Raw genomic sequence first — 23806 nt, 5'->3', positions numbered from 1 at the left:
CCAATAATCTTTTTACTTACAGTATCTAGCCTTTAAAGTTTGCATGCTGGTCAGGTTTCATATAATAATTTATAATTGTGTTAGACTTGAGCGTTTTCGTGTGAATTTTATAGTAAATGTGTTACTTCTTTTTTTTAAACATTTTTTTAACAACTGTAACCTGAAATGACCGTAAGAAGCAGCACCCACCAAGTGGCTTTTCCCTTCCCGTCGTGTGATTGGTTCTCCTGTTTACAGAAGGCGGGTCTTACATGTGAAAGACGAAAAAACTATCCAATAGAATTACAGAATAATGAACGTCACCCTCGATGACCAATGAGAGCTCGCCGTGTTACGACATGGGCTTGGTTTTAAGTCCTAATAAACTCCAATCTGTCCTTTTCCCCGTCGCCTTCTCCAAGGGTCGGGGGTGTGCATAGGCAGGTACAAAATCTATGCTTAAAACTTTCTTACAAGAAAGTCCATACTTACGTTTTTTGGTGTTTTACACCTGATTCACCCGCTTTTACTCCTACGGATCCCCCCCCTCAATTGTACAACCAACGTAACTTGAGCCAAGGTAAGTACAGCAGACTTCTTTTTTATGTCAGCTTTTAAATTTTGTAACAGCCGGTGTCACAAGAAAAGATGAAATCATTTGAATCCGCCAAGTAAGAAGAATGTTATAACTTTTGTTGATCGTTTGTAGTATATTTAGCGAGAGTTAGCATTAGCTTTGGCATCTAAAGCTTGTACGTTTACTAGCTTGGTTATCTATCATCGTGACGTATGTCTCACCTAAACTGTCCTTATTATATTTTGTTTTTGGTACGCAGGTACACATAATGTAATGTGACCTTGGTTGTTGTTGTTACCGGGCCTAGTGTTAGCGCTGTTGCTTAGCTTTGTATGGGCAGGGATTTGTCCGGGCATGTTACCAACGACCTAACGCCCTCACGCCCCCCACTTTTTATTTTTATTTTATTATTTTTTTTTTTCACAAAGCTGTGAAATATTCAACACTACTACCGCATTTGCTTTTAAAACAACAGACTGCAAACTTAACATGATAAACGAATTGTTTGGAATAAAGTTTTATAGCGGTTCCCTGTGACGTCACACCGTTGATTCGCCCCTCCCTCCAGTCCAGTTGAGCCCCATTTGACAGCTGCTGAGTTGCAAAAGGCCACCAGAATAACTTGCCTGCGAAAAGTCGCGTCTGCAAGAGACGCTGCGTGTAAACAAGTTTGTTATCTGAAGCAGTAGCATTCGTTTATCAGGTTGTGACCTGACTTATGCAACAATTGATCGACAACAGACTTTATCTTTGTGTTGAACCCAAATAAAAGTTGCAAACATCTGATTTGATGGCACTTTAGAAAACAATGAACATTTCCCTTTTGCTGTGTTAAGTTTAAAATAAAATGTCTAATTGTACAGTATTAGTATTTATGAAATTTAAAGCCACTTAAAATATCTATATTTTACTGCATATTTCTTCTTCAGTGTAATAGACTATATTTAGTACCTTGTTGCTCCCGTACATCAGCGAATGGTGTCGTCAGGGCCGTAAACACCCCCCCTTCATTTAAAAAATATTTCCTGCCATTTTGCACACAGATGATCGACACAGTGACAGGACACGGAGCGTTGCCTTTTGCAGTCCAGCTGAAGAGCTTAACAGACCTGGAGGGCCGCTACCAGCCAAAGCTCAGCGGCTTGAGGATCATTGAGAGCGCTTCGGACAACGGGCTGAGGATGACGAGCAGACTGAGGGAGCTGGAGGTGAAGGACCTGCTCACTCTCAGCAGGTTCTTCGGTTTCAGCTCGGAGACGTTCTCCCTGGCCATCAGCCTGCTCGACCGCTTCCTCTCCACCATGAAGGTTTGTGCGACGACGCCCGAATTGTCAAGCCCGCCCGCCCGTCGCCGAAACGCCTGAATGACGTTCGTCCGGTTGTGTCCAGATTCAACCAAAGCACCTGTCCTGCGTGGGTCTCTGCTGCTTCTACATTGCTGTGAAGTCCTCGGAAGAGAGTAAGAACATCCCCCTTGCCAACGACCTGATCCGCATCAGTCAGAACCGTTTCACGGTGTCTGACATGATGCGGATGGAGAAGATCGTTATGGAGAAACTCAACTGGAAGGTGAAGGCCCCCACGGCCCTGCGCTTCCTCCGCCTTTTTCACAGCTATATCCAGGAGCAGCTTGGTGCAGATAGGTGAAGACCACTTATTATTTTACACTGATTTAGTAGAATCATTGCAGCCCAATTCTTAAAGACGTGCATTGTTTTTTTTACACAGTGAGAAGATGCTGAGCCTTGAGAGACTGGAGGCTCAGTTGAAAGCTTGTCACTGCTCCTTTGTCTTCTCCAAACTGAAGGTAGGTGTCCCCCCGTTCTGCTATCAGATGACTTGCTAACACCAAACCGCAAGGATGGACAGCTTAAATGCTGGAGGGGCCACCATTTGTCATTACTGCTTCTCAGGGGCCACGTACTGTAGAAAACATTCCCTTATAATAACAAAAACGGCAAACCAACATTAACCCATTCACTGCTATAGACGTCAAAAATTCATTTGAACTATTTCTATTAGTTTAAAATTGTTCCCACTTTTGTTAACAAGAATATAAAAACCTAGAAAAAAATGTGTTGTACATTTTGAACAGATATAAAAATGTGTAGTTAATCATGACTTAACCTTTGAAGTCATGCGATTAATTACAATTAAACGCGATGAAAAGATTATTAAAAATTAGGGGCATCGGGCGATTATTATTTTTTTATTGTAATTAATTGCGTGACTTCACTAGTTTACTCTCAAATAATCACAAATTTGATATCTGTTCTAAATGCACAATATTTTCCCCCTAGGTTTTCATACTCTTGTAACAAAAGTGGGAAAAAAATGTTACACTAATAGAAATAGTTCAAATTAATTTTTGACGTCTATAGCCGTCAATGGCAGTGAATGAGTTAAGTGTAAGAACATTTTGTGCATTTTTTACCCACAAAAGTCAATTCACTCAAAATATTATTGAGGTAGAAAGTTTGACTTGCATATAGATGCCTTCTTAAAATAATCGCCTAAGTCATTTTATTTTTTAGATTTTTCAGGAAACACAAAAAAATTGAAGGAATTGGGGAAGAATTTTTTTTTTTTTTGGGCAAAAAAAATTACTTGGGCAATAATTATAAGAGGGTGACAATATTCCTCTTAGGCCTACCCATATTGTAGATAGGGCCATATAAGACCGGTGTTAAGTGCAATTAAGCCATGTCTGCCATCTAGTGGTGAATAACAATATTACGACTTAAAACGATAGTTGACATATTTGCAGTTAGGCATCTGCAAATTGGCATTATTTGCACCCCCCCCCCCCCTCAAAGTTTTTAATATTTTGGATTTTTTTCCCCTCCGTATAGAAAACATTTTGAAGATTTATTTTTTTTTTTTTTGTTAAAACGTCATGGATGATGAATTCTACTCACTTAAATCTTTTTTTTTCCCGATTTGTCTCCAGCCATCTCTGCTTGCCATGGCTCTCCTGTGTCTTGAGGCGGAGGACCAACATGACCCAGAGGAACGGGACCAACTCTCCGAGGCTCTGGAAAATCTGCAGAAGCTACTGACTGTAAGTGTCATGTATCTGAACATTTCTGATAACACTGCATTTAGGTAAAAATAAATAAATAAATAAATTCAATAATCTTGTTTGTTTGCTGAATAGATCAGAGAGGGCGATCTTGCGTGTATGCGCGAGTTGGTGGGCAAATGCCTGGCTGAATACGCCACCGCCAAGTGCTCCAGGCCCAACAGCCAGAGACTTCGCTGGACCATTTCGGGAAGAACCGCTCGCCAGCTGAAGCACAGCTACTACAAGATCACCCACCTTCCCACCATCCCCGAGTCGGCTTGTTAATAAACACGTAGCCGCCATGTTGTCGCCTGACCCAAAATGTCCCCCCCCCCCTGTGATTGGCTTAACTTGTCAGGCGACTTGGCCTCACTGTTCACTTAAAGATCCTCATCTGTGAGATGGCGATCTTTAAGTGGAAAGGCCTTCCTCCCGCAGTAACAGGAAGTTAGCGACAACTCTGCTCAGTTTGACTTCCGAGGGTGTGCGAGTATGTTCTTGTTCGAATCCGTTCCACGGTGTTTGGTGTTTCCTGGAACGGGTTCCTGGTTTTAAGCTATTAAGTATTGAACCACCTAGGTCCTCAGTCCACCATGTGGAAGAGGAGGGAGAAGGATTTTGCGAAACAAAAATACGGAACCAAGAAATCGGGCCCAAAATCCTTAACTTCCACCCTAGGTTGCTAAACTGTCTTGAATGCACACTCCTACCCAAGGTGATTTTTCTTTTTTGTTTTGTTTAATAAAGCAAGTTGAAGGTATTGGCACAGCGGTCATCAGTGGTTGCGGATGATTTGTTTTCCCCCATTTGATAGATTTATTGGCACAGTGTGAAGTGCCACACATTTCAGTTGGGAACACAATGTACCTTTTTGGTCTAAAATGTGATTTTGGAATTTGCATTGCAGTTCCTCTTGCTGTTTTGTTTGTTCAGTACGACAAGTATTGTCACTATTAGTTCCAAAAAATACATTCTAAAGGACTGAATACACCATCTACAAATGGACTTGTACCTTTCAATAAAACTTTATTGAAAAGTTATGTGTGTCCTATGAGTGTGTCAAAATCTACACCAACATGTGACAAAAGGGAACACTGCTAATTATCTGCTTCTTAACTCATTGACTGCTATTATAAAAATTCATTTGAACTATTTTTGTTAGTTTAACATTTTCCACTTATGTTAACAAGAGTATGAAAACCTAGAAAAAAATGTTTTATTGTACATTTATAACAGATAGAAAATTTATGATTAATCGCGAGTTAACTATTGAAGTTGTGCGATTACAATAAAACAAAATGTAAATCACCTGACGTGATTTAAAAAACAAAAGATAATTAAAAAATTTGCAGCATCAGGCGATTACATTTTTTATTGTAATTGTATGACTTCACGAGGTAACTTGCGATTAATCACAAATGTAATATCTGTTCTAAATGTACAATAAAAAAATTCTAGGTTTTTATACTTGTTACAGGGATGTGATTTTTCCGCTTTTTTTATCCCCCCCCCCAAAAAAAAATCTTTTTTTTTTTTTTGTAGTTCATTGTGTATGCACATGACTCCGACAGATAACATCTTCTGCTATAACAAAGACATTTGTGGTATGCTCTAATATGAGTTACTTTTCATTTGGTCATGATATAATTATTTGGTCATGCTTCCCCCCCCCCCCCGGCTAAATTTTCCGATAATTTCACTTTGGTCAAATCACATCCCTGTTGTTAACAAAAGTGTAAAAAAAAAATTAAACTAATAGAAATAGGTAAAATGAATATTTGACGTCTATAACCGTCAATGGCAGTGAATGATTTAATGGGCCCAACTGGTGGAACATTCATGGCTAATGACGTTCAATTTGTATACACAATTAGTTATTTTTCTTTATATAAGACAAGTTTGTTTTAGAATAAAAAACATCATGGTGGAACATTCACACTAAAACACTTAACATCGGACCTACAGGTCGTGCGTGCTGTGATACAAGCTATAGTGTTTATTAATGCCAACCTGACATCCCCAATATGGGTTTTTGGTGCACATCACTTTTGTAAACTGGAAAAGTCCGGACCACCGCCAGCAAAGTTTCCTGAAATTTCTGCACCACTGAAGTCAAATCCAGGATTCTAGAGAAATTATGATTTCATTTTGGTCACTTACTATTAGAATAAAGTGACATAAATACAAAAAAAGCAGAGCAACTAACCTCTCGTTGGAACCTCTCTAGTGTGAGCTTTCTCTGCATTTGGTCCTGGATCCAAGCATTGGCGCAGTATTCTCCCTCTAACAAAGAGGACCAGCAGTTCCCCGCCTCTCGGTTTGTCTTCATCAGCACAATTCGAATGAGACATTTGTCCTCTGTGCATAAAACAAGTGGAGTGAGCCAATGCATACATCTACATAACAAATCACAACCTACCAAGGGTCCACGTAGCCTCGTCAGACACAGTTGCACCAAACAACCTGCCCTGTCGAAAGATGGCGACATGGCAAAGTGAAGGTGGCTGAATAGAATACTGTACAATTTCCATTTTCTGATCATTGTCCGGCAGAAACAAACTTCGTAAATAATTGACATCATACTCACAAGAGATACTGATTACTAAATGTGTTTATGCTAGTTAAGCCTAAATCCCCTGTAAGACTAATTTAACAATTGATTGTAAACGCCAAATACATTGAATTCAATTCGAATCAAATTTTTTGAACCAATCAGTCATTGCCAGTACAGGACAGCAGCCGACCTTGATTATTTCTGTCCCTTTGACGTTGAGCTCAACGTCTCTGGTTCCCAAATGACACTTGATTTCTTTCGCCGACGTCCCGGGGGGCACGTTGACTTCGATGAAAACCTCCTCCATGGTTTGGCTCCACGAGCCCCAGCTTGTGTGGCAGGGAACCAGTCCGCTCCTCTCGTCGAAGTGCACCGACATGCCGCCCGTAAGAATTAATTTGTAAAGCACCGAAAAGGTAAATGTTTCGCACTTTTGCAGAGTAACGAAATAAGTATTTGTATTATTGACAAATATTCAATAATGTGTGTTTGTTGTGGTGCCAGTCTTTCCGCAAAAGTTCTTCTTCGTTCCGCAGCGGTGATGTCATTTCCGGTCATGTGTGGCGCGACAGTGCCATCCTGTGTCCATTAATAGCACAGCAAGTTTTGTAATGAATAAAAAAAAAAGAAAAAAAAAAAGAGTTTTGACCTTTTTAACGTTTTTGTTTTTTGTTGTTCAGCTGAGTCCTCCGCTGTATTTAAGCGACATGCTGATTTATTTGTAGAAAAATACAACAAAATATGCAGTTTGTCTAAAACAGGAGAGGATTTAGTAATCTGTTAATTGGATTACTCGTCGTTTCCTGATGCCCATGACTGCCTTTATGCACAGCTACAGGTCACTGCACCATGAAGATGTTGTTTAAAAATAATAATAATTATAGTTAGATGTTAAAGGAGTTTCAGCAGCATTTATAAACAAATTTCCCCTAGAGATGGCCGTCTTTTTCCTGTATTCTATTCTTACATGTATCTGTGGGATAAGGTAGGCCTTCATCTAGTCCAACATTTGTCAGGTATACATTCTTATTTTTATTTGTTTGTATGTGTTCTTTTTTCTCTTCAAAGCCTAGGCAATGTGAATTCAAATGAGAAGATTTACTCAGACAACATCACTCGCATTCTGGATCGACTTTTGGATGGTTATGACAATAGACTGCGACCCGGATCTGGAGGTAATTCTACCAAGATTTACAGGGAAATTGGACACTATGCATTATGTTAAAGCTAGGAGCATATGAGTAGTCCGTGTTGTGCCTGTTCAAAAAATAGCTAGGGAGTCATTGTGAGTTCCTAGGAATCTTGTAAAATTGATTTGAAAATGTAAACATTTGCAGAGCTGTATAGGAATAAAGTGTCTGGTGATACTTATTGCTTTGTGACCTTGTTAAATCATTGCTGATAGTTATTGTGAGAAATCATGAAAGAGAAAGTCAACACCAACATTTTCTTAACCACAATATGTTGTATGTTATAAATAAATATTAATATTATATTTGTGGGATATGAGTTAAGCAGCGGCAGCACGGTGGCTGACTGGTTAGCACGTCCGCCTCCTAGTGCAGAGGACGTGAGATCGAGTCCGGGCTTCGGCCTTCCTGGGTGGAGTTTGTATGTTCTCCCCGTGCTTGCGTGGGTTTTCACCGGGTACTCCGGTTTCCTCCCACATTCCAAAAACATGCATGGCAGGTTAATTGAACACTCCAAATTGTCCCTAGGTGTGAATGTGAGTGTGGTTGTTCGTCTCTGTGTGCCCTGCGATTGGCTGGCAACCAGTTCAGGGTGTACCCCGCCTACTGCCCGAAGCCAGCTGGGATAGGCTCCAGCACCCCCGCGACCCTAGTGAGGAAAAGCGGCCAAGAAAATGGATGGATGGATGGATGGAGTTAAGCAGCAAAATTCATGTCAGATGGCGGCCATTTTGCAACTTACTGTCAACTGAAAATGACATCACAATTGTTCAGGCTGAGGTAATCACCAATCACGGCTCAGCTTGTGAATGTCACATGACCAAACTCAGAAAACAGGTGAGCCGTGATTGGTCCTAAACTCTGAGCAACTGTGATGTCATTTTCAGCCGACAGCAAATGGCAAAATGGCCGTCCCCTGAGATGGGGGGGGGAAATTAGGCATTTTGCTAATTACGCTAAATTGTGTTCTACAAACGTGGTATTAACTCATTCACTGCCATTGACGGCTATAGACATCAAAAATTCATTTGAACTAATTCTAATAGTTTAACTTTTTTTTTTCACTTTTGTTAACAAGAGTATGAAAACCTAGGGGGAAAATTTTGGTACATTTAGAACAGATTTTTGAATTTTTGATTAAGTCATGCGAAAAAATTTAATCTCCTGACGCTCCTAATTCTTATTAATCTTTTCTTCTTTCTTTAATTAAAATTTTTATTATTTTTATTTTTAATAATCTTTAAACAAAAAAAAATTAAGAAAAGATTATTGAAAATTAGGGGTGTCTGGCGATGGACATTTTTAATCATAATTAATTGCATGACTTCACTAGTTAACGCAATCAATCAATTTATTTCATAAATTTTTGAAAGAAAAAGGACAATAAAAAACAATATTCAAATTCCAAATAAAGCAAAAGAATGAAAGGGGACAGAAAGAAGTAAAACTTGTTTTGTCTGACCCTGATTAACTAAAAAAAAAACCCTCACGATTAATCACAAATTTTATATCTGTTCTAAATGTACAATCATTTTTTTTCATAGGTTTTTATACTCTTGTAACAAAAGTGGGGAAAAAACTAATAGAAATAGTTCAAATGAATTTTTGACGTCTATAGCCGTCAATGGCAGTAAATGAGTTAATATGCCGTGTTTTTGAGTTGACTTCAAATACATAAATATCATTCAATATTTAAAAAAATAACATCTTCCATTTTGTTTACATGTTGATTTGTGTTGCAGGCGGCATCACTGAGGTGAAAACGGACATCTTTGTCACAAGTTTTGGACCCGTGTCAGATGTTGAGATGGTACGCTATTAATTCCGCAGTGCAAAACGACGCCTTGACTTTATGAGACACGCGGTGACCAAGTAACCGCCTGCCTTGTGGGCATCCTGCCACGAGCGCATCTAAATCTGTTTGACCAGCTCTATAACGCCATTAATGATGACTTCGGAATCAATATGACAACATGCCAGCGAGGGAGGGATTAATAGACTGATGAATTATGCGGAATGAGTGACAAGCGACTGTCAGCAGAGAAAGTTGTTTACTGTCGTGAGAGGATGAAAGCAAAATGAGAAAAAAAAAATGATTTGCTGCTTTTTTTTGTGTGTGTGCCAGGAATACACCACAGACATGTTCTTTCGACAGATGTGGGTTGACGAGAGGCTGAAATTTGAGGGTCCCATTGAAATCCTGCGGTTGAACAACCTCATGGTGGACAAGATCTGGACCCCGGACACCTTCTTCCGAAACTCCAAAAAATCCATTTCGCACAACATGACCACGCCGAACAAGCTTTTCCGTATTATGCAAAACGGGACTGTCCTCTACACAATGAGGTGATTTTAGTAGTTATTATTTGTGCGAAATGTATTTTTTGATCAATGCTTTCTATTCAACCCGTTGTTATAGGCTGACAATAAGTTCAGAGTGTCCGATGAATCTTATGGACTTCCCCATGGATGGTCACGCTTGTCCTCTGAGATTTGGGAGCTGTGAGTAACGCAGACTGCTGGAGTTCAAGGGATATTCACAAATGTGACCAAAATTCATCTTAAAATTCACTTCTCAGATGCCTACACCAGCAGCGAAATCGTTTTCACTTGGAGGAAGGGGCCTGTAAAGTCTGTCGACTGTCCCAAAGAGTCCATGAGTCTTTTGCAGTATGATTTGGTGGGACAGACGTTGTCCAGTGAGATTTTCAAGTGCAACACAGGTACACACACACACGCACACACACGTTTGTTTTACTACATTTGTGGGGCCATCTCAATGACATAATGCATTTCCTAGCCCCTAACACCAACCATCAAAAATGATTGCCTACCCCCTATTTCTTACCCCAAACTCAACCATAACCCAATTCAAACCTAAGCTCTAAAAATGGCCCCACAAGGACGGGTGGGCCCCAAAACTCTGTGAAATCCCGGAATATTGTTCCCCAACAAATATAGTAGATAGCTACTCTGCTTTCGGGCTGCGTGATTATGGCCAACATGATAATCCTGATTATTAATCACAATTATTCATCATGTAAGGGAGAACATCTCACTGTAAAGTTGAACGGTGAAAATAATTAAATCGATTAAGTAGCCAATATTTACAAAAAGCACTGCTAACTTAACTATGTCAAGTTGGTTTAACACATACTGCCTTTACGAGTAATTTGTACTTAATTAAAAAAAAAAAATGAAATTAGCTGCACCTTAATAATATTTGATAATTTCTTGATAAAGTCTTGTTTCTATTGTTTCAAAAAGGGAATATTAGTTAAATTATTTTAATTTTAATAACAAGGTAGGCCTACTTTACTAAATAAGTAATCAATAGGAAATGCACATAAATTTTTACTGCACTACTTTTCAAAAAAAATAATATGTAAACAACAGTTTTCAGAGCAAAATGAGACTTTCAAATGAAGGGATTATCATTTCAGAATAAATGTTGGCGCTAATTTCGAGCAATGATCTCCTTATCTCCATTTCTTCTTGTACTTTCTCCTCTCACTCAGTAGAGGGCGCTCAGTTATTTTGGGAGCTTCATGATGCCTAAACCAAGCGTTCGCCCCCTGGTGGTTGGCTGACTGCTGGTTTAGAATGTGCTTGAACAGATATTTTGCATTTAAAATAAAAATATAGCTGTATGTATGTTGATTTTTTATTAGATTGAGTTTTGTTTCTTGCTTTGTCATGTTTTCTCTGTGTCAATTTCATTGTGTCATGTTTTGCACTTGCGTCATGCCTGGGTGTACCTCGTTTTGTCAGCTATCTTGTACTTAGTTAGCTTTCTTTCTGTCCCCTCAAATTTTGTCTTGTTTCCTAATGGGGTGAATTTATTTTCAGTTTAAATTTTATTTTTATTTTACTTTTGCTAATTTTGTAATTTTGATGATTCCAAAGTGCTTTATTATAAAAAAAATTTTTTTTAACAGTGTTCCTTTACAGTACGTACAGCAAGATGGCGACGTGTGAGCGTTTTGTCTTTCCACCAGATGAAGAAGCGTTCCCCTGCTGTGAACCCAGCAGAATCCTGAAAACGAGAGGAAAAGGCTGACGAATAGAGCAATGATACCCATTCATCAAGCAGAAAGAGAATCTTTATGTGTGTGTGTGTGCAGCTTATTTTTGCTCTGCGAAAGCATGCATGTGTTTAGATTGCGCATAATGACACTGGAGGCCCCCCCACCCCCACTCCTACATTTGCAGTACAGTTTGTATACTCTATGCTATGTCCCAGCAGCTATTTAGTTTGAAGGGCAGGCAAGGGCATTGATTGTGCGTTGTCCCTCAGGGCCGCTCTCCTCACACGTGCTGTTTATCTTGCAGGTCACTACTCGGTGCAGGTGGTCCATTTCCACCTCCAGAGGAAGCTGGGCTACTACCTCATCCAGACATACATTCCACTTATCATGGTTGTCGTGCTGTCACAAGTCTCGTTCTGGATCAATAAGGAGTCTGTGCCCGCGCGTACAGTCGCCGGTATGTCACCTTTACTGTGAATTGGAAATGCGGCAAGCAGGTGTGCATGTTTGATTAGAAAGCGGACACACCCCTGTTAATATATTGTTTAAGAATAAGACCGTAAAACGTAATAATAACATTTAAAACAGCAATAATGTGGACAATGAACAGCTTGTCTGATGTGGATTTTAGGCCAATGACGATTCAAATGGCAGAATACATTTCCGAAAACAGATTAATTGGCTGATTAATTAAAAAAAATGAAATAGCTTCTTTTGTTGTTGTTGTTGTTGTTATGTAACACTTGCAACAATAAAGATATGAATTACGGGCAGAACATTTAACAATTTTTTTTAGGAATTTGTCCTTAAGGATTTGTTTAAAGTTTACAACAGAGAAAGAAAAATAGGCCGATATTTTTTGCTGATTATTTTTATTTTTTTGGAGTGGGAATATTTGAATGTGATTATCTTTGTCTTAAGTTGTGGAAGAAAAAAAAAACAATCAGCAAAAACTAAACAACAACAAAAACAGCTGTTTTCTTTGCCCATTTTAAAATAGCTTTAATGAAACAAACAGCGGTCAGACGAGTAAACTTATGTTGTGAAAAAAAGACAATCAGCAAAAAAAGAAAAAAATCCATACAAAACAAACAGCTCTATGTTTTGTCTATTTTAACATAGTTCTTGTTTATTTTATTTTTTTAATAGATAATATCAGCCATTAAAATGGTTGGATGAGTAATCTTATGTTGTGAAAGAAAAAAAACAAAGATTTTTTTTTTGCCCATTTTCAAGAAAAAAGAAGAAGAAGCTAGTATCGTCTGATTAAATTGGTCGGACGAGTAATCGGTTGGATCTTAGTGAAAACGATTCCTCTATACAGTGGTGCAGTCATGCAGACACCAATGAAGAAGAGTTTAACAACTACTATAAGGGACTCAGTAAGATGGTGTAATAGAAATGTAAAAAAATTACTTATACTGTTGGAGAATTAAAAAAAGAAAAGAAGAGATAGCAATGCAAATGAAAATATTACTGTAGCCTATAATATATTGAAATTCCTAATAATGGATATGGATTTGCCATGTCTGCTTATGTTAGATTTAAATATTGATTTAGTGAGAACATTTGTATTTGCATCATGAAAACCTGCTACGTTAACAGATGTGTGAGGAGAGACATTGGCAGCATATGCTTTGCTTTCCCCTCAGGCATCACCACAGTGCTAACAATGACCACCCTGAGCATCAGCGCCCGCCAGTCCCTTCCCAAAGTGGCCTACGCCACAGCCATGGATTGGTTCATCGCCGTGTGTTTCGCCTACGTGGCTTCGGCCCTGGTCGAGTTTGCGGCCGTCAACTACTTTGCCACGCTGCAGGTCAACCGCCTGAAGAGGAAAAAAGCCCGACAGGACAAGCTAGAGGTTTTAGCGACGGCGAGCGATGATGACGACACGGTTTCGGTGAGCGCAGAATCACATCAAATGTTTTGCTCTATGTTTTGCAATTTGATGGGAGGGGGAAATGATTATCACGATTATTTCAATTGATATCAAAATCACAGTCAGTTAAGCATGTTTTTATGATATTAACAGCAACTTTTTTTTTTAATGGTGTTTAAACACACTTTCAAAAATAATATAGACATGTTTAAAAACATATGTTGTGAGAAAACAATAGCAATAGATAAGACAAATAAATTGGACCAATCCATCTGCGTTCTTTACAGTAAATAGTCTTTTTTTCCAAGCTAACAAATTTATCATCTCTCAATATACATCAATAACCATGCCCAAAGACAAACATTATAAAATTAATCTATAGCCGTCACTTTCCGTATACTAAAAAGTAAGATGACAGAGGATTTAATGTGGATTGATCAGTACAAACTATGCAAATCTTGAAATACTTTTGACCTACTTCCTGCTTTTTGTCTTCTTCTTTCAAATTTAAACAGCTTCAAACCACAGCTGTTGATAGAGAGCGCTTGTCCAACTAGGTTTCAGCAGGGTAACAACAAGATGGCGTCCATTTGTCATGTGACCAGCAGTTGACCAATCACAGCGGAGAGTACTACACTGTGATTGGTCAACTGCTGGTCACATATCACTTATCAACGGCTCTGCTTCAAACAATAATGTGCCGCCATCTTGTGGCCAACAGTAAAATTACAGCCAAAATTAACTTGACTGACAACACTGTAGTGTTAAAACCGTCAAAAAAACAACAACTTGAAACTGGAAGGAAATTCCACATCCAGTAGTCGAACACTCACACAAACTTAACCTCATTCTACGAGGCCAACTATATTTTTGTTGTTGTACTTTGTAACTTCCTAAAAAAAAAATGCTAGGCCTAAGCATCTCTAGTCTAGTCTGTGGTAATGGTGAGCATTTTTCTCTGTGTGGATTAGAGTTGGATGAAGAATGTTAAAGCTACAGTTGTTGAAAAAGTAATTTTTTTCTTCTTTTTTTTTTAAACCAGTAATCAACCCCACACACACACGCACACACTACACATTAAATAGTAATGTTTTCTGTTACAACACTCTCATCTGTGGCTATATGCTTTATGCTAATACAGTAAGCCACCATAGCATCCTCTTGGGATCCGTCTCACGTGCGGGGCTTCATGGTTAGATGTTTTAAAAATAGCCTCAGTGTGAGAAGAACTCCAGCGCTGCATAATCTGCTGGGGTCCTATGGGCATTCATCAAATTACCTGCTGTCTTCTATAAGCATGCTTGCATGCCATTGGAAAGCTCCCGTGGGAACAAACAATACTACGTGACGACACCGTGTTATAATCACCACACTCGCATGATCTCCCCTCCTCCCAGGAGTCCAACACCAGCACTCAAGAAGGCCTGAAGAGGAGAAACCACTCGATGTGCCCCAGTGAACCAGCCGAGGCTGCGCCCGTGCCGATCTTCCTTCAGCAGGGCTCAGCTTTCCCCGAAATCCCGCAGCTGGCCGGCACCAGCCCCATCGACAAGTACGCCCGCATTCTCTTCCCCTTGACCTTTGGCCTCTTCAACCTGGTCTACTGGTACATCTACCTGGCCAAGGACACCATGGAGAGAGCCAGGTACACTCACTAAATGACAACCGTCTTCCCATCTACATACATAAGCGATATACTGTATAAATATAAATACTACAAGGTAATTTTTCATTACGTTCAAACGTACTCACAAATGTGTTTAAACGTACTTGTAGGCTAAATGCCACAAACCTAGTATATTTCCCCATAATGCCAAGGGGTATTGACTTGCGCATGCCTGTGAAAGTGTACTCCATCACCCAAGCGCTTAATTCCCGTGTTTCACAATGCCATTCGTATGTTAGCTTAGCAATTAGCATGGCTTCTCTCTCTTTGTTCAGCACCGTACATATCACCAAGAGTCTTATGGTGGACCAAAACTGCCCAAATAAAAAATAAATAAATGACCAAATAAAAAAATAAATGAATGAATAAAAGTGAAAATAAAAACGGATATAAAAAAATGACATTGAAAAATTAAATACAAAAAATAAATATAAATGAAATAAAAACAACAATATCTATCTATCTATCTATCTACTGTATCTATCTATCTATCTATCTATCTATCTATCTATCTATCTATCTATCTATCTATCTATCTATCTATCTATCTATCTATCCATCTATCTGTAAAGTAAAAAAGAAACACAAAAAATAAAGAACGAGATTCAAAAAATAAAAATAAAAGTTAAAGATTTAAAAAAAAATAAATATAAAAATAAATGTCTAAATAAATAAATATATAAACAGTACCCAAGACACGCTTAGGACCACCTCATCATTTGATTAACATTTTATCCTGACGTCTGCAGCATGAAATAAATAAATATGAGAGCAGAGCGTTTTTATTTATTTATTGACATTTAATTTATATATATATATAGTTGTTTTTCTTTCCATTTATATTATATTTTTTTTAATTTTCACTTTTAATTATTTATTTATTAATTTTTTAATTTTGGCAGTTTTGTGCGACTTAGTTCAGGTTTACTTTTCCTTTAACATTGAACTGTAAAATGTACAACCATAGCGCGTTAAATTGGAAAGATTCCACTACACGGTATTTCATCATTTTAATTTTTATATACCCTAGAATAAAGGCATATACAGTATAAACCTTGGCTGAATGACCTATTGTTCCCTTTCAAGGAATTTGGGAGGAAGTCTAAAGAAAGTTTGCATAATTCAACTGGACTGTGAGAAAATGAACTTGCTATTATTCTATTCAATGCATGTATTGTATCATATATCGTACATGTCAGCTGGCCTTTTGAGCCAGATGGGATCAGGAGCAGCGACAGGTCACTAATATTCATGAGCAAAGTGGCACCGCATTGACGGATGAACGTCTTAACCCCAACATGAGTCAGGTAGCACTTTGCTGCAGAATATCTTACAAGCGATCCCTACAGAGACGTTTGCCCTTCCTGGTTGGGATTTAACCTCCATCTCGCTCGCACACACGCAACAAAGGCAGCAGACAGCGAAAGGACTTTTGCGCAAAGAGAAAAACAGTATCAACACTAAATAATAATATAAAATGTTGAATACAGTGGAAATTCTTAAGTTGAGTGGAATTGATTCAGTGATGCTGTTTGAATGTCAAGTTGCTTTATATATTTCATACGTTCTATGAAAATTTATTTTAATGTATATTTATTATTTCAGGCTGAAACTGTTGCTAGCATAAACCTTCATAACTGCACTGGCAATGCTTTAAAGGGGAACAAAACGTGGCTATATTTTAAATGTGCCAGTCATTATCTATTTAAAAAAAAAAACTTGATTAAAAAATAAAAATAAATTTTACTCAGTTATGCTGTTATGACCAACATAAGTAGATATAAGAATTGATACGCATTCAGTAACAACAAGCTACACATCCTCACATTGGTCAGACAAGCTCCATTTGGCTAGCTAGCTAGCTAATGGTGGACGCGGGACGCTAACTCAGAGTGGCTGCTCTCTTATCGTTCAAGTTGATATCAACAGCATCCCAAAATCATATTTAAAGACTAATTTAATACACACACACACACAATAATAATGATGAATTATGGTGTCATTGTTTAAGATTATAAAGTACAATATGGCGGCAGTAGCGGATAGTGACTAGCAGCTAGCTGCTAGTGAAGAGTGCCTGAATGTTAGAGCCGCACACTCTTTTCAGCGTTTTTGTGAGGGTAAGAATGCTGTCAGATGAAAACTGATGTAAAACAGTCACAAAGCCCCCCCCCCCCCCCCCCTGATATTATAGTGCTTGAGTAAAACAATAACTTCCCTGCCTGTACTTTTGTCTATCATGGCTAATATTGAAGTAGCCCCAAGAGATGGAAAAAATAGAACTCAATAATGCTAGGCGGTGTTTCATTCAAGCATGTGCGCTTTCTTTTATCATAATACTAGATTTACGGCACAACACGTGCCAGTGAATGTATCGTGCTTTTATATAAGGGTTACCTGAGGGCCGGCGAAACCCCAAACGCTTTAATAAAAAACTCTCTTTCTCCACTGGGACTGACTTGGTCACACAGGCAAATAAATCAGCGCTCACTTTGAACGACGCCTCATAATAAGTGGGCCACTTCTCCAACGCAACCAAGAAAAGAGAAGAGAGGCAGAGAGATGTGTTACGTAACGCCTGGGGAGTGCAAATCTGCTCATCATGCTTCTCGTGTTCCTGTCAGAGAATTTTTGTGCTTGTTTTGAGAGCGAGAACGTGGAGAAGAGCTGAATCACATCTTCACATATTTTCACTGCATCACTTTGCGAGAGGAGGCGGTGCTTGGGAGTCGCGTGTGTTTCAGTGCACATAGATGGGCTAAGCTTGTGCTGTATGTGTTCTGTGGTCTTGCAGGGATGTGGATCCAACCTCTTAAAAGCAAGAGGACCAGGAAAAGGGCACGTGCTGAGCGAGAGAACCCCCCCCCTCCCCCCTCCCCCCTCTCTCTCTCTGTGAAGCTCTCAGCATTTGTTCTGCTCTCATCTGACAGAGGAAATGAATCAGAAACTCATTTATTCTGCTGCCGCACATCTATTCATTTCACAGGCTGTGACCGCTGCCCACTTGTGTTCTGATCAGTAGGCTGAAGAGCCCGCCCTTCACGGGTCCCCATCGCTATCAAGCCCGCCGACCCCTCAAACCAGACGACGACGACGGGCCGATAACGGCGCGCGCGGCGCCCCGAGAAGCGCGCGAGCCACATGAAAAAGAAAGCGGATGATATCATCTATGATGGCTGCACCTGCTGGTGATGCAAGAATGTACCAATGCTTTCAGAAGGCTGCCCTCTACAGAGTCACAGCCCCCACTGCAAGCACATCAAAGTCAACTTTGCTTCTTTATGCATGCAAAATGTGCATGCTCAAAGCTGAGGATGAATGGTGAGGGTGGGTTTTGCAGCCCACCTTTGTCCACGCATGTCTCTGTAGGGGTTCTTTTTTTTTTTTTTACGGGCTGCTTTTGGAAACATTGCATGAGGGAGACACAATTCTTTTTTTTTTTAATTCTCATTAGAAATGCAACAAAAACTAACCCAAGTAGAGTGAGCAGAGACCTTTGCCACACTCTAAAAAATTAATTAAGTAACAAAAATTGCCTGAAATAGCTAGGGGTTGTTTATACCTAGCACATTGGGTTGAGGATTTGACCCAGAATGTTAGGTCAAGAATTTTGATCCAACAAGGGGTAAAAATTTCACTCTAAAAACAGTTGAGTAAAAAATACCCCAATAACCAATCCATTGGTTCAATTTGACCCAACTTTCTGTTTCTGTGTTTCGTACAAATGCAAAAAAATAAATACATGGGTTGTTTTGTAAAAATGACCCGATTTGTGGGTTGTTTAGTGCAAAATTACCCCAAAAATTGGGTGGGGTCAACTTGACCTAAGCACTGGATCAGTCCTTTTTTTTAAAAAAACAAAACAAAACAACCAAAATTGGGTTATTTTATTTACGTCGCAACGCATTCAATGGCGGCGTACGTCCAAATAAAGTTTCTACACAATGTTTTAAACTAGAAATTATTTTTTAAGAACAAATCTCATAGTTATGTTGGTAACAACCAAATACATAAGGTAGAGCAAACTTGTCATTACAGTCGGGGTTCCTTTTAAAGATGGCAATAAATTGGCTACCTGGCTATCTATCGCTGTGATTAAAAAATATTCCTAATTTTGTTAGCAACATTTTCAAAGGATGTTACATTAAATTTACTTAAACGTCAGTATACTCAAAACTGTCCAAAACGGCGACCAGCTCCAACTCTTCAACCCAATTTGGGTAAAAGTTGGATCAACCTTGGGTAAAATGAGCCCAATTTACTCAAAATCCACAGCTACCCAATGCTTAGGTTAGGAAAAACAATACAGCGTTTTTTTTAAGTGTGCAACGAGTGTATATTTGTATGTGTGGTGTACTCCACACATTCAACACTTCTCCACTGACAATCATGCTTCCTCCCCAAAACGAAATGTCTATTGTAGTACCACAACTGACCTGTGAGAGGAAGCATTGAGCCACATGGCATCTAGACTGAAAGATTATAGTCAAAGAAGAAGCTAGGCTGACTGTTAGCTTATCTGGTAAATAAATACATTGCTGTTGAAAACTATTATTGTGGTGAATCTTTTCTACATGTATGGGTATATTTTTGCTCTGCTAAGTGACGATTAAAAAAACAAACAACTAAAGCTAACAAACGAAGAAGGCCTCACGATTGCGTCACAATTTTCACAGATTGCAAAGAGTAAACATATGTCAACTTCTGCCCATTTATGCTGCATTTTTTTTTCATCAAAGCCAAATAATTTATTAAAAATAAACTCATAAAACTCCAGCGTTAAAACTAACCCAAATTGGGTGATGTAGCTAACCTAGCACTAAGCCAATATTGGATTGTTTATACCCAGCGCATTGGGTCAAGATTTTGATCAAATAATGGGTTAAAGCTACCAAGAAATGATTTACCATGTGACCAATATAGCCGTGGTGTAAAAAAAAAGAAGCTAATTTTATTACCAATTTTTTTTAAGAAGAAGCAGCAACTATCATTAGCTACAACGGTGAGTCACTCCTGATATGTTTACCACAGTTTTGACACTGAATGCCCTTCCTGATGCAACCCACCAATTTTTTTTTTTTTTATCCAGGATTGGGACCAACAGTGTCTGACAATCAACATACATCGTCAAGGGGGAGCCATACTGGATGTTCACCCTACCTGGGATTTGAATGCCAATCCCCATACACAAAGTCAGTGATGTTACCTGCTGAGTCATCCAGCCGCCCGCCACCAACATTTTCAAAGAATGTGAACGACTTCAGTACACAACAAAACGGTGTCCAAATTATACTGATCTAATTATTTATTTATTTGATCAAGCGCAGTGTTTTCCGTTTCAAATGTTAATTGAGACCGTTGAGACATTTGTGAGATTTTTCTTTTTTTGGACTCTTAACAATACTGAATTTGACCATGCTAGAATCCCTGCCCTCCATTTAAACAAGCCATCTTGATAAATGAGGAACATGAAGTCAGGAAGTTGCACACAAACAAATTGATGACAACACCTTGCGTGGGCTAATAAACTTGTCTGCCATGTCAACGCGTTGTTGACATGGCAGGTGCCGTGTGCAGGGCAAAAAAAAAAAAAAAGTGTTCCTCTCCCATCGTGTCTTTACTAAGCGCATCCACTTGTGCCTGTCATACATTTTCTTCCTCCGCAATGGAAGCTTCTCATGCACCATCAGCCGTCTTCGCGCTTTGATCTCGGCTCGGCAGTGCGCATGCGCACCTCACTGGCTCCTCTGCACCGTCTCCGGCAAGTTGGATGTGCGCGCTCCTCACTCGCATCCCGAAACCGCCTCAAAAACTGTTGAGATGGGGAGGATCAGGAAAAACCACTTTGGGATTTTGACTTTTTCCCTGCTCGTCACTTTTGTCTGGACTCAAAGGTAAAACGGTTTTCACGTCGGCTGTGCTTCATGCGATGATTACCTTCATTTTTTTTTGGCCATGACACCACCTTTTTCCCTTTCCTCCTTTTTAGCGTCAAGGATCTAAAAGATCCCAGCAACATGCCTCTGGTCAAAGAGACGGTGGACAGACTGATGAACGGATACGACATCCGATTGAGGCCCGATTTTGGAGGTAAGCCCCCCCCCACCCCCCCTCCCCCAAAATGCCATCGCGGTGATGACATGGGTCGCAAAATCTGCATTAATTGACATAATGCGGTTAGACTAACCAAATGCGATTATTAAGTCAATGGGAGCCACTGACAACGGAGACGAATGGGTCATCGGCGTGTTGTGTCACGAAGATGAAATTGATATGAGAAGATTTGTCCTCCTCCTAATGGCTGCCTGTCTTTGCAGGTGCACCAGTGGCCGTGGGCATGAACATAGACATAGCCAGCATAGACATGGTGTCCGAAGTCAACATGGTAGGCGCATCTTCCATCCTGCACAAAATCATGTGCATGCATGGCGCAGTTGGGATTGGGCTAATTAGCGCTCGTTTACATGTGGATGTATCGCCTAATGGTGTGTCATGTTTTTGTTTTTGTTTTTTTTGTGTGTGTGTGTGTGCTAAATGCGGGGTTTGCGTGTCCGTGTCCGCCGACGCGATGCTGGTCTCAGTCCCGCATTTGCAGCTCTGCTCTGTGGCCGCATTTGAATTCCGAACACACACTCAGTGGCGCACTCAGACGCACTGGCACGGCTACGCGCGCTCAGAGCTGTGGGTGTGCGTGCGCGCGAGGGTGCGCGCGCGCGCCTGTGTGAGTGCATCACGTTCTCTTGCTCCACTAGTGTAATTTTGTTGACACGCACACGCTCCTCTCCTTAAGGGCTGGCATGCATTAGAGCATGGGTGGGGAACCTGAGGCCCGGGGGCCATGTTGGAACCGAAGGGACGTTTGATCTGGTCCGTCATGCGATTCTTAAATCTAATAAAACCTTATTGGAATGGTTATAGCAGGACTACAATTTCCATAAAAGTCGATAAATAACAGTAAGGGCGCTCATAATTTAATTGTTTTAATGTAGCCTTCATTTTATATGTGTAAATGTGTATTTTATAAAAGCTATCAATTAATAATTGAAATATACTCAAATGGTGGTGATCCACTGAAATACGCTCCTTGCATAACGGAAAAGACAAACGTCTGTAACGGTAAATGCAAAGAGCTTCATAATAGTGTGTGAGTGCAAAATGGCTGCCACATCCTGGCACTTCAGACCACAGGTCCCTCTGATGTATTGCAACAACATATTGAGGCTCCGTCCTGTGGCATTAACAGTAAATATAGATTTCGTGACATAGAAGGACAATTTGTAAAAATAACAACAACAAAGGAACACTAAGATGAATTTGTTTTGGTTTTCATGGGTAAGTTGTATTAAGAAATAGGAGGAACGATTCTATGTATTCACAAAATGTAATTAACATCTTTAGAAACCTTGTGGCAAATCATGAAACTTAAAGACAGTAAAGACATTTTGAAATTTCTTCCAAACAATTACCTTTTGGATGATCATAATCGCCAATATTTGAATTACTCATATCAGTAAAAGTAATAGATTTTAAAAATGAAATTCAGTGTCTTCACCATTATTGACCAAATTATAAGAAAATGAGTCAAATGACGCATATTTATATACAGCTCTGAAAAAACAGACTGAGACCACTACAACTATCAGTTTTTCAGATTTTGTGAATCCTAGGTGCATATTTGTGTAGAAACCTTTTTGTTTTAGTCACTTTATTTATTGCCTCATGTTTCCTTGTGCATAATGCTCTTAGAAGACTATCAAAAATAAAATGGCTTGGTTTAATGCTGCAGTCCAATTCAGTGTGCTGCTCCTTCTGGTGTGCCCTCCTTGGCCACCAGGAGGCAGCACTGCATAAACGAAAAATAATAGATTTCTACTTCTTCACTAATATCATGTGTCAGTAAGTTTCTGCAATTTTAGTCACTTTTCGTAGAGGATAAAGACTGAGTATTGTAGTGTTATGTGTACATGTGTCGCTCCACCGTTTGTTAGCATGTCAATGGGTTTTTTTGCACTGTTTGTTAGCATTGCGCTAAACGGACCTTTGGCTACGCTATCTATGTTGTTTTGTTGATTTAGTTTGACTGTAAACTAACAACTGGAAAGGCATTCAAAAGTTTGAAGCCTCTATTTTTTTGAAGAATTGTTGCGCTGACAGCTATAAATGTGGTTCTGTGATATAGCGGATAACAAATAATCTTTAACATTTTGTGAATCTACCCTATGTATATCTGCAGTAACTAGAGTAGAACTCTTTATCATAGCTTTATTTGTTGAAAAAAATATTGGTGGTATATTTAACTTTTGTGAAATGAAGATAGAGGACAAGAATTAGGGCAGATTGGGTGGAACAAACAAGTAACGGAGCTCGTCCACACAACACTGTGGGACGTTCACACCTCATAGTTTACTGGAATGCAAAACATCGTAAGCAAGTTTATCAACTTAAGATAGTGCGCGGGATTTGCCTCCACATTTCAATTCATCTGAGTACGGACAGAAAACTTAACATGTTTCAGTAGGTGCTGTTGTTTTGGTTTGCAACAGACTTCATACATACACTTGTGTATGTGTGAATGATAGACTTTATGGTTAATGTAGTTAAAAGTTGTTATTTTTTTCCACGAGGGACGCGTTTATGCAGTATGTCTTAAGGGGATGGTGCACTTGGCGACTAATTGGAGCACGGCGTCCATTGAGAATTTTTTTTATTTTTTTTTTTACAGCATATCAAGGCTTGTGTTTGTAGAAGGATTCACAAAATGGCCTAACAGAGGAGAATTCTTATATAATAGCATGAAAATAGTAGGAGGAATTGGAAGTGGTGGTGTTTTCAATTATTCATGGTGCCATTTTTAAGTGAATGGCAT

At 39.4% G+C, this 23806-nt stretch overlaps 4 protein-coding genes across 6 annotated transcripts in view; 3 read left to right on the top strand and 1 right to left on the bottom strand.

The window, feature by feature from the left end:
* The first annotated feature begins 360 nt into the window (after positions 1–360).
* ccng1 (cyclin G1) lies at positions 361–4660 on the top strand. Its single transcript, XM_077577656.1, has 6 exons — positions 361–559; positions 1600–1863; positions 1946–2199; positions 2285–2363; positions 3507–3617; positions 3714–4660. The coding sequence occupies exons 2-6, from the start codon at positions 1600–1602 to the stop codon at positions 3903–3905; spliced, it is 900 nt and encodes a 299-aa protein (XP_077433782.1). The 5' UTR covers positions 361–559; the 3' UTR covers positions 3906–4660.
* Positions 4616–6759, bottom strand: nudcd2 (NudC domain containing 2). The gene is made up of 4 exons (XM_077577657.1): positions 6365–6759; positions 6040–6088; positions 5827–5978; positions 4616–5746 (listed from the first exon to the last, which is right to left on the bottom strand). Exons 1-4 carry the CDS (start codon positions 6551–6553, stop codon positions 5663–5665), a joined length of 474 nt encoding a protein of 157 aa, XP_077433783.1. The 5' UTR covers positions 6554–6759; the 3' UTR covers positions 4616–5662.
* Positions 6760–6936: 177 nt separating this feature from the next.
* gabra6a (gamma-aminobutyric acid type A receptor subunit alpha6a) lies at positions 6937–19491 on the top strand. 2 transcript variants are annotated; one of them, XM_077577655.1, is made up of 10 exons: positions 6937–7159; positions 7243–7349; positions 9107–9174; positions 9520–9710; positions 9784–9866; positions 9944–10087; positions 11697–11849; positions 13045–13295; positions 14672–14919; positions 17735–19491. In XM_077577655.1, the coding sequence occupies exons 1-10, from the start codon at positions 7110–7112 to the stop codon at positions 17754–17756; spliced, it is 1317 nt and encodes a 438-aa protein (XP_077433781.1). In that variant the 5' UTR covers positions 6937–7109; the 3' UTR covers positions 17757–19491. The 2 variants fall into 2 exon arrangements, with proteins under 2 accessions (XP_077433781.1, XP_077433780.1); XM_077577654.1 differs by having other exon boundaries at positions 6940–7159; positions 9490–9710.
* A 1131-nt stretch (positions 19492–20622) lies between these two features.
* gabrb2a (gamma-aminobutyric acid type A receptor subunit beta2a) overlaps positions 20623–23806 on the top strand; it is a 39639-nt gene continuing 36455 nt past the window's right edge. The window contains exons 1-3 of one of the 2 annotated variants that reach the window (XM_077577650.1): positions 20623–20834; positions 20930–21030; positions 21258–21325. In XM_077577650.1, the coding sequence (XP_077433776.1) occupies positions 20761–20834; positions 20930–21030; positions 21258–21325 (243 nt within the window). In that variant the 5' untranslated portion in view covers positions 20623–20760. The remainder of the gene's footprint in view (positions 20835–20929; positions 21031–21257; positions 21326–23806) is intronic. The other variant, XM_077577649.1, reaches the window with a different exon arrangement.

This window comes from Vanacampus margaritifer, chromosome 10, assembly GCF_051991255.1.
Source record: "Vanacampus margaritifer isolate UIUO_Vmar chromosome 10, RoL_Vmar_1.0, whole genome shotgun sequence".
Lineage (NCBI taxonomy): Eukaryota > Metazoa > Chordata > Actinopteri > Syngnathiformes > Syngnathidae > Vanacampus > Vanacampus margaritifer.
This window is presented reverse-complemented; position numbering and strand designations above follow the sequence as displayed.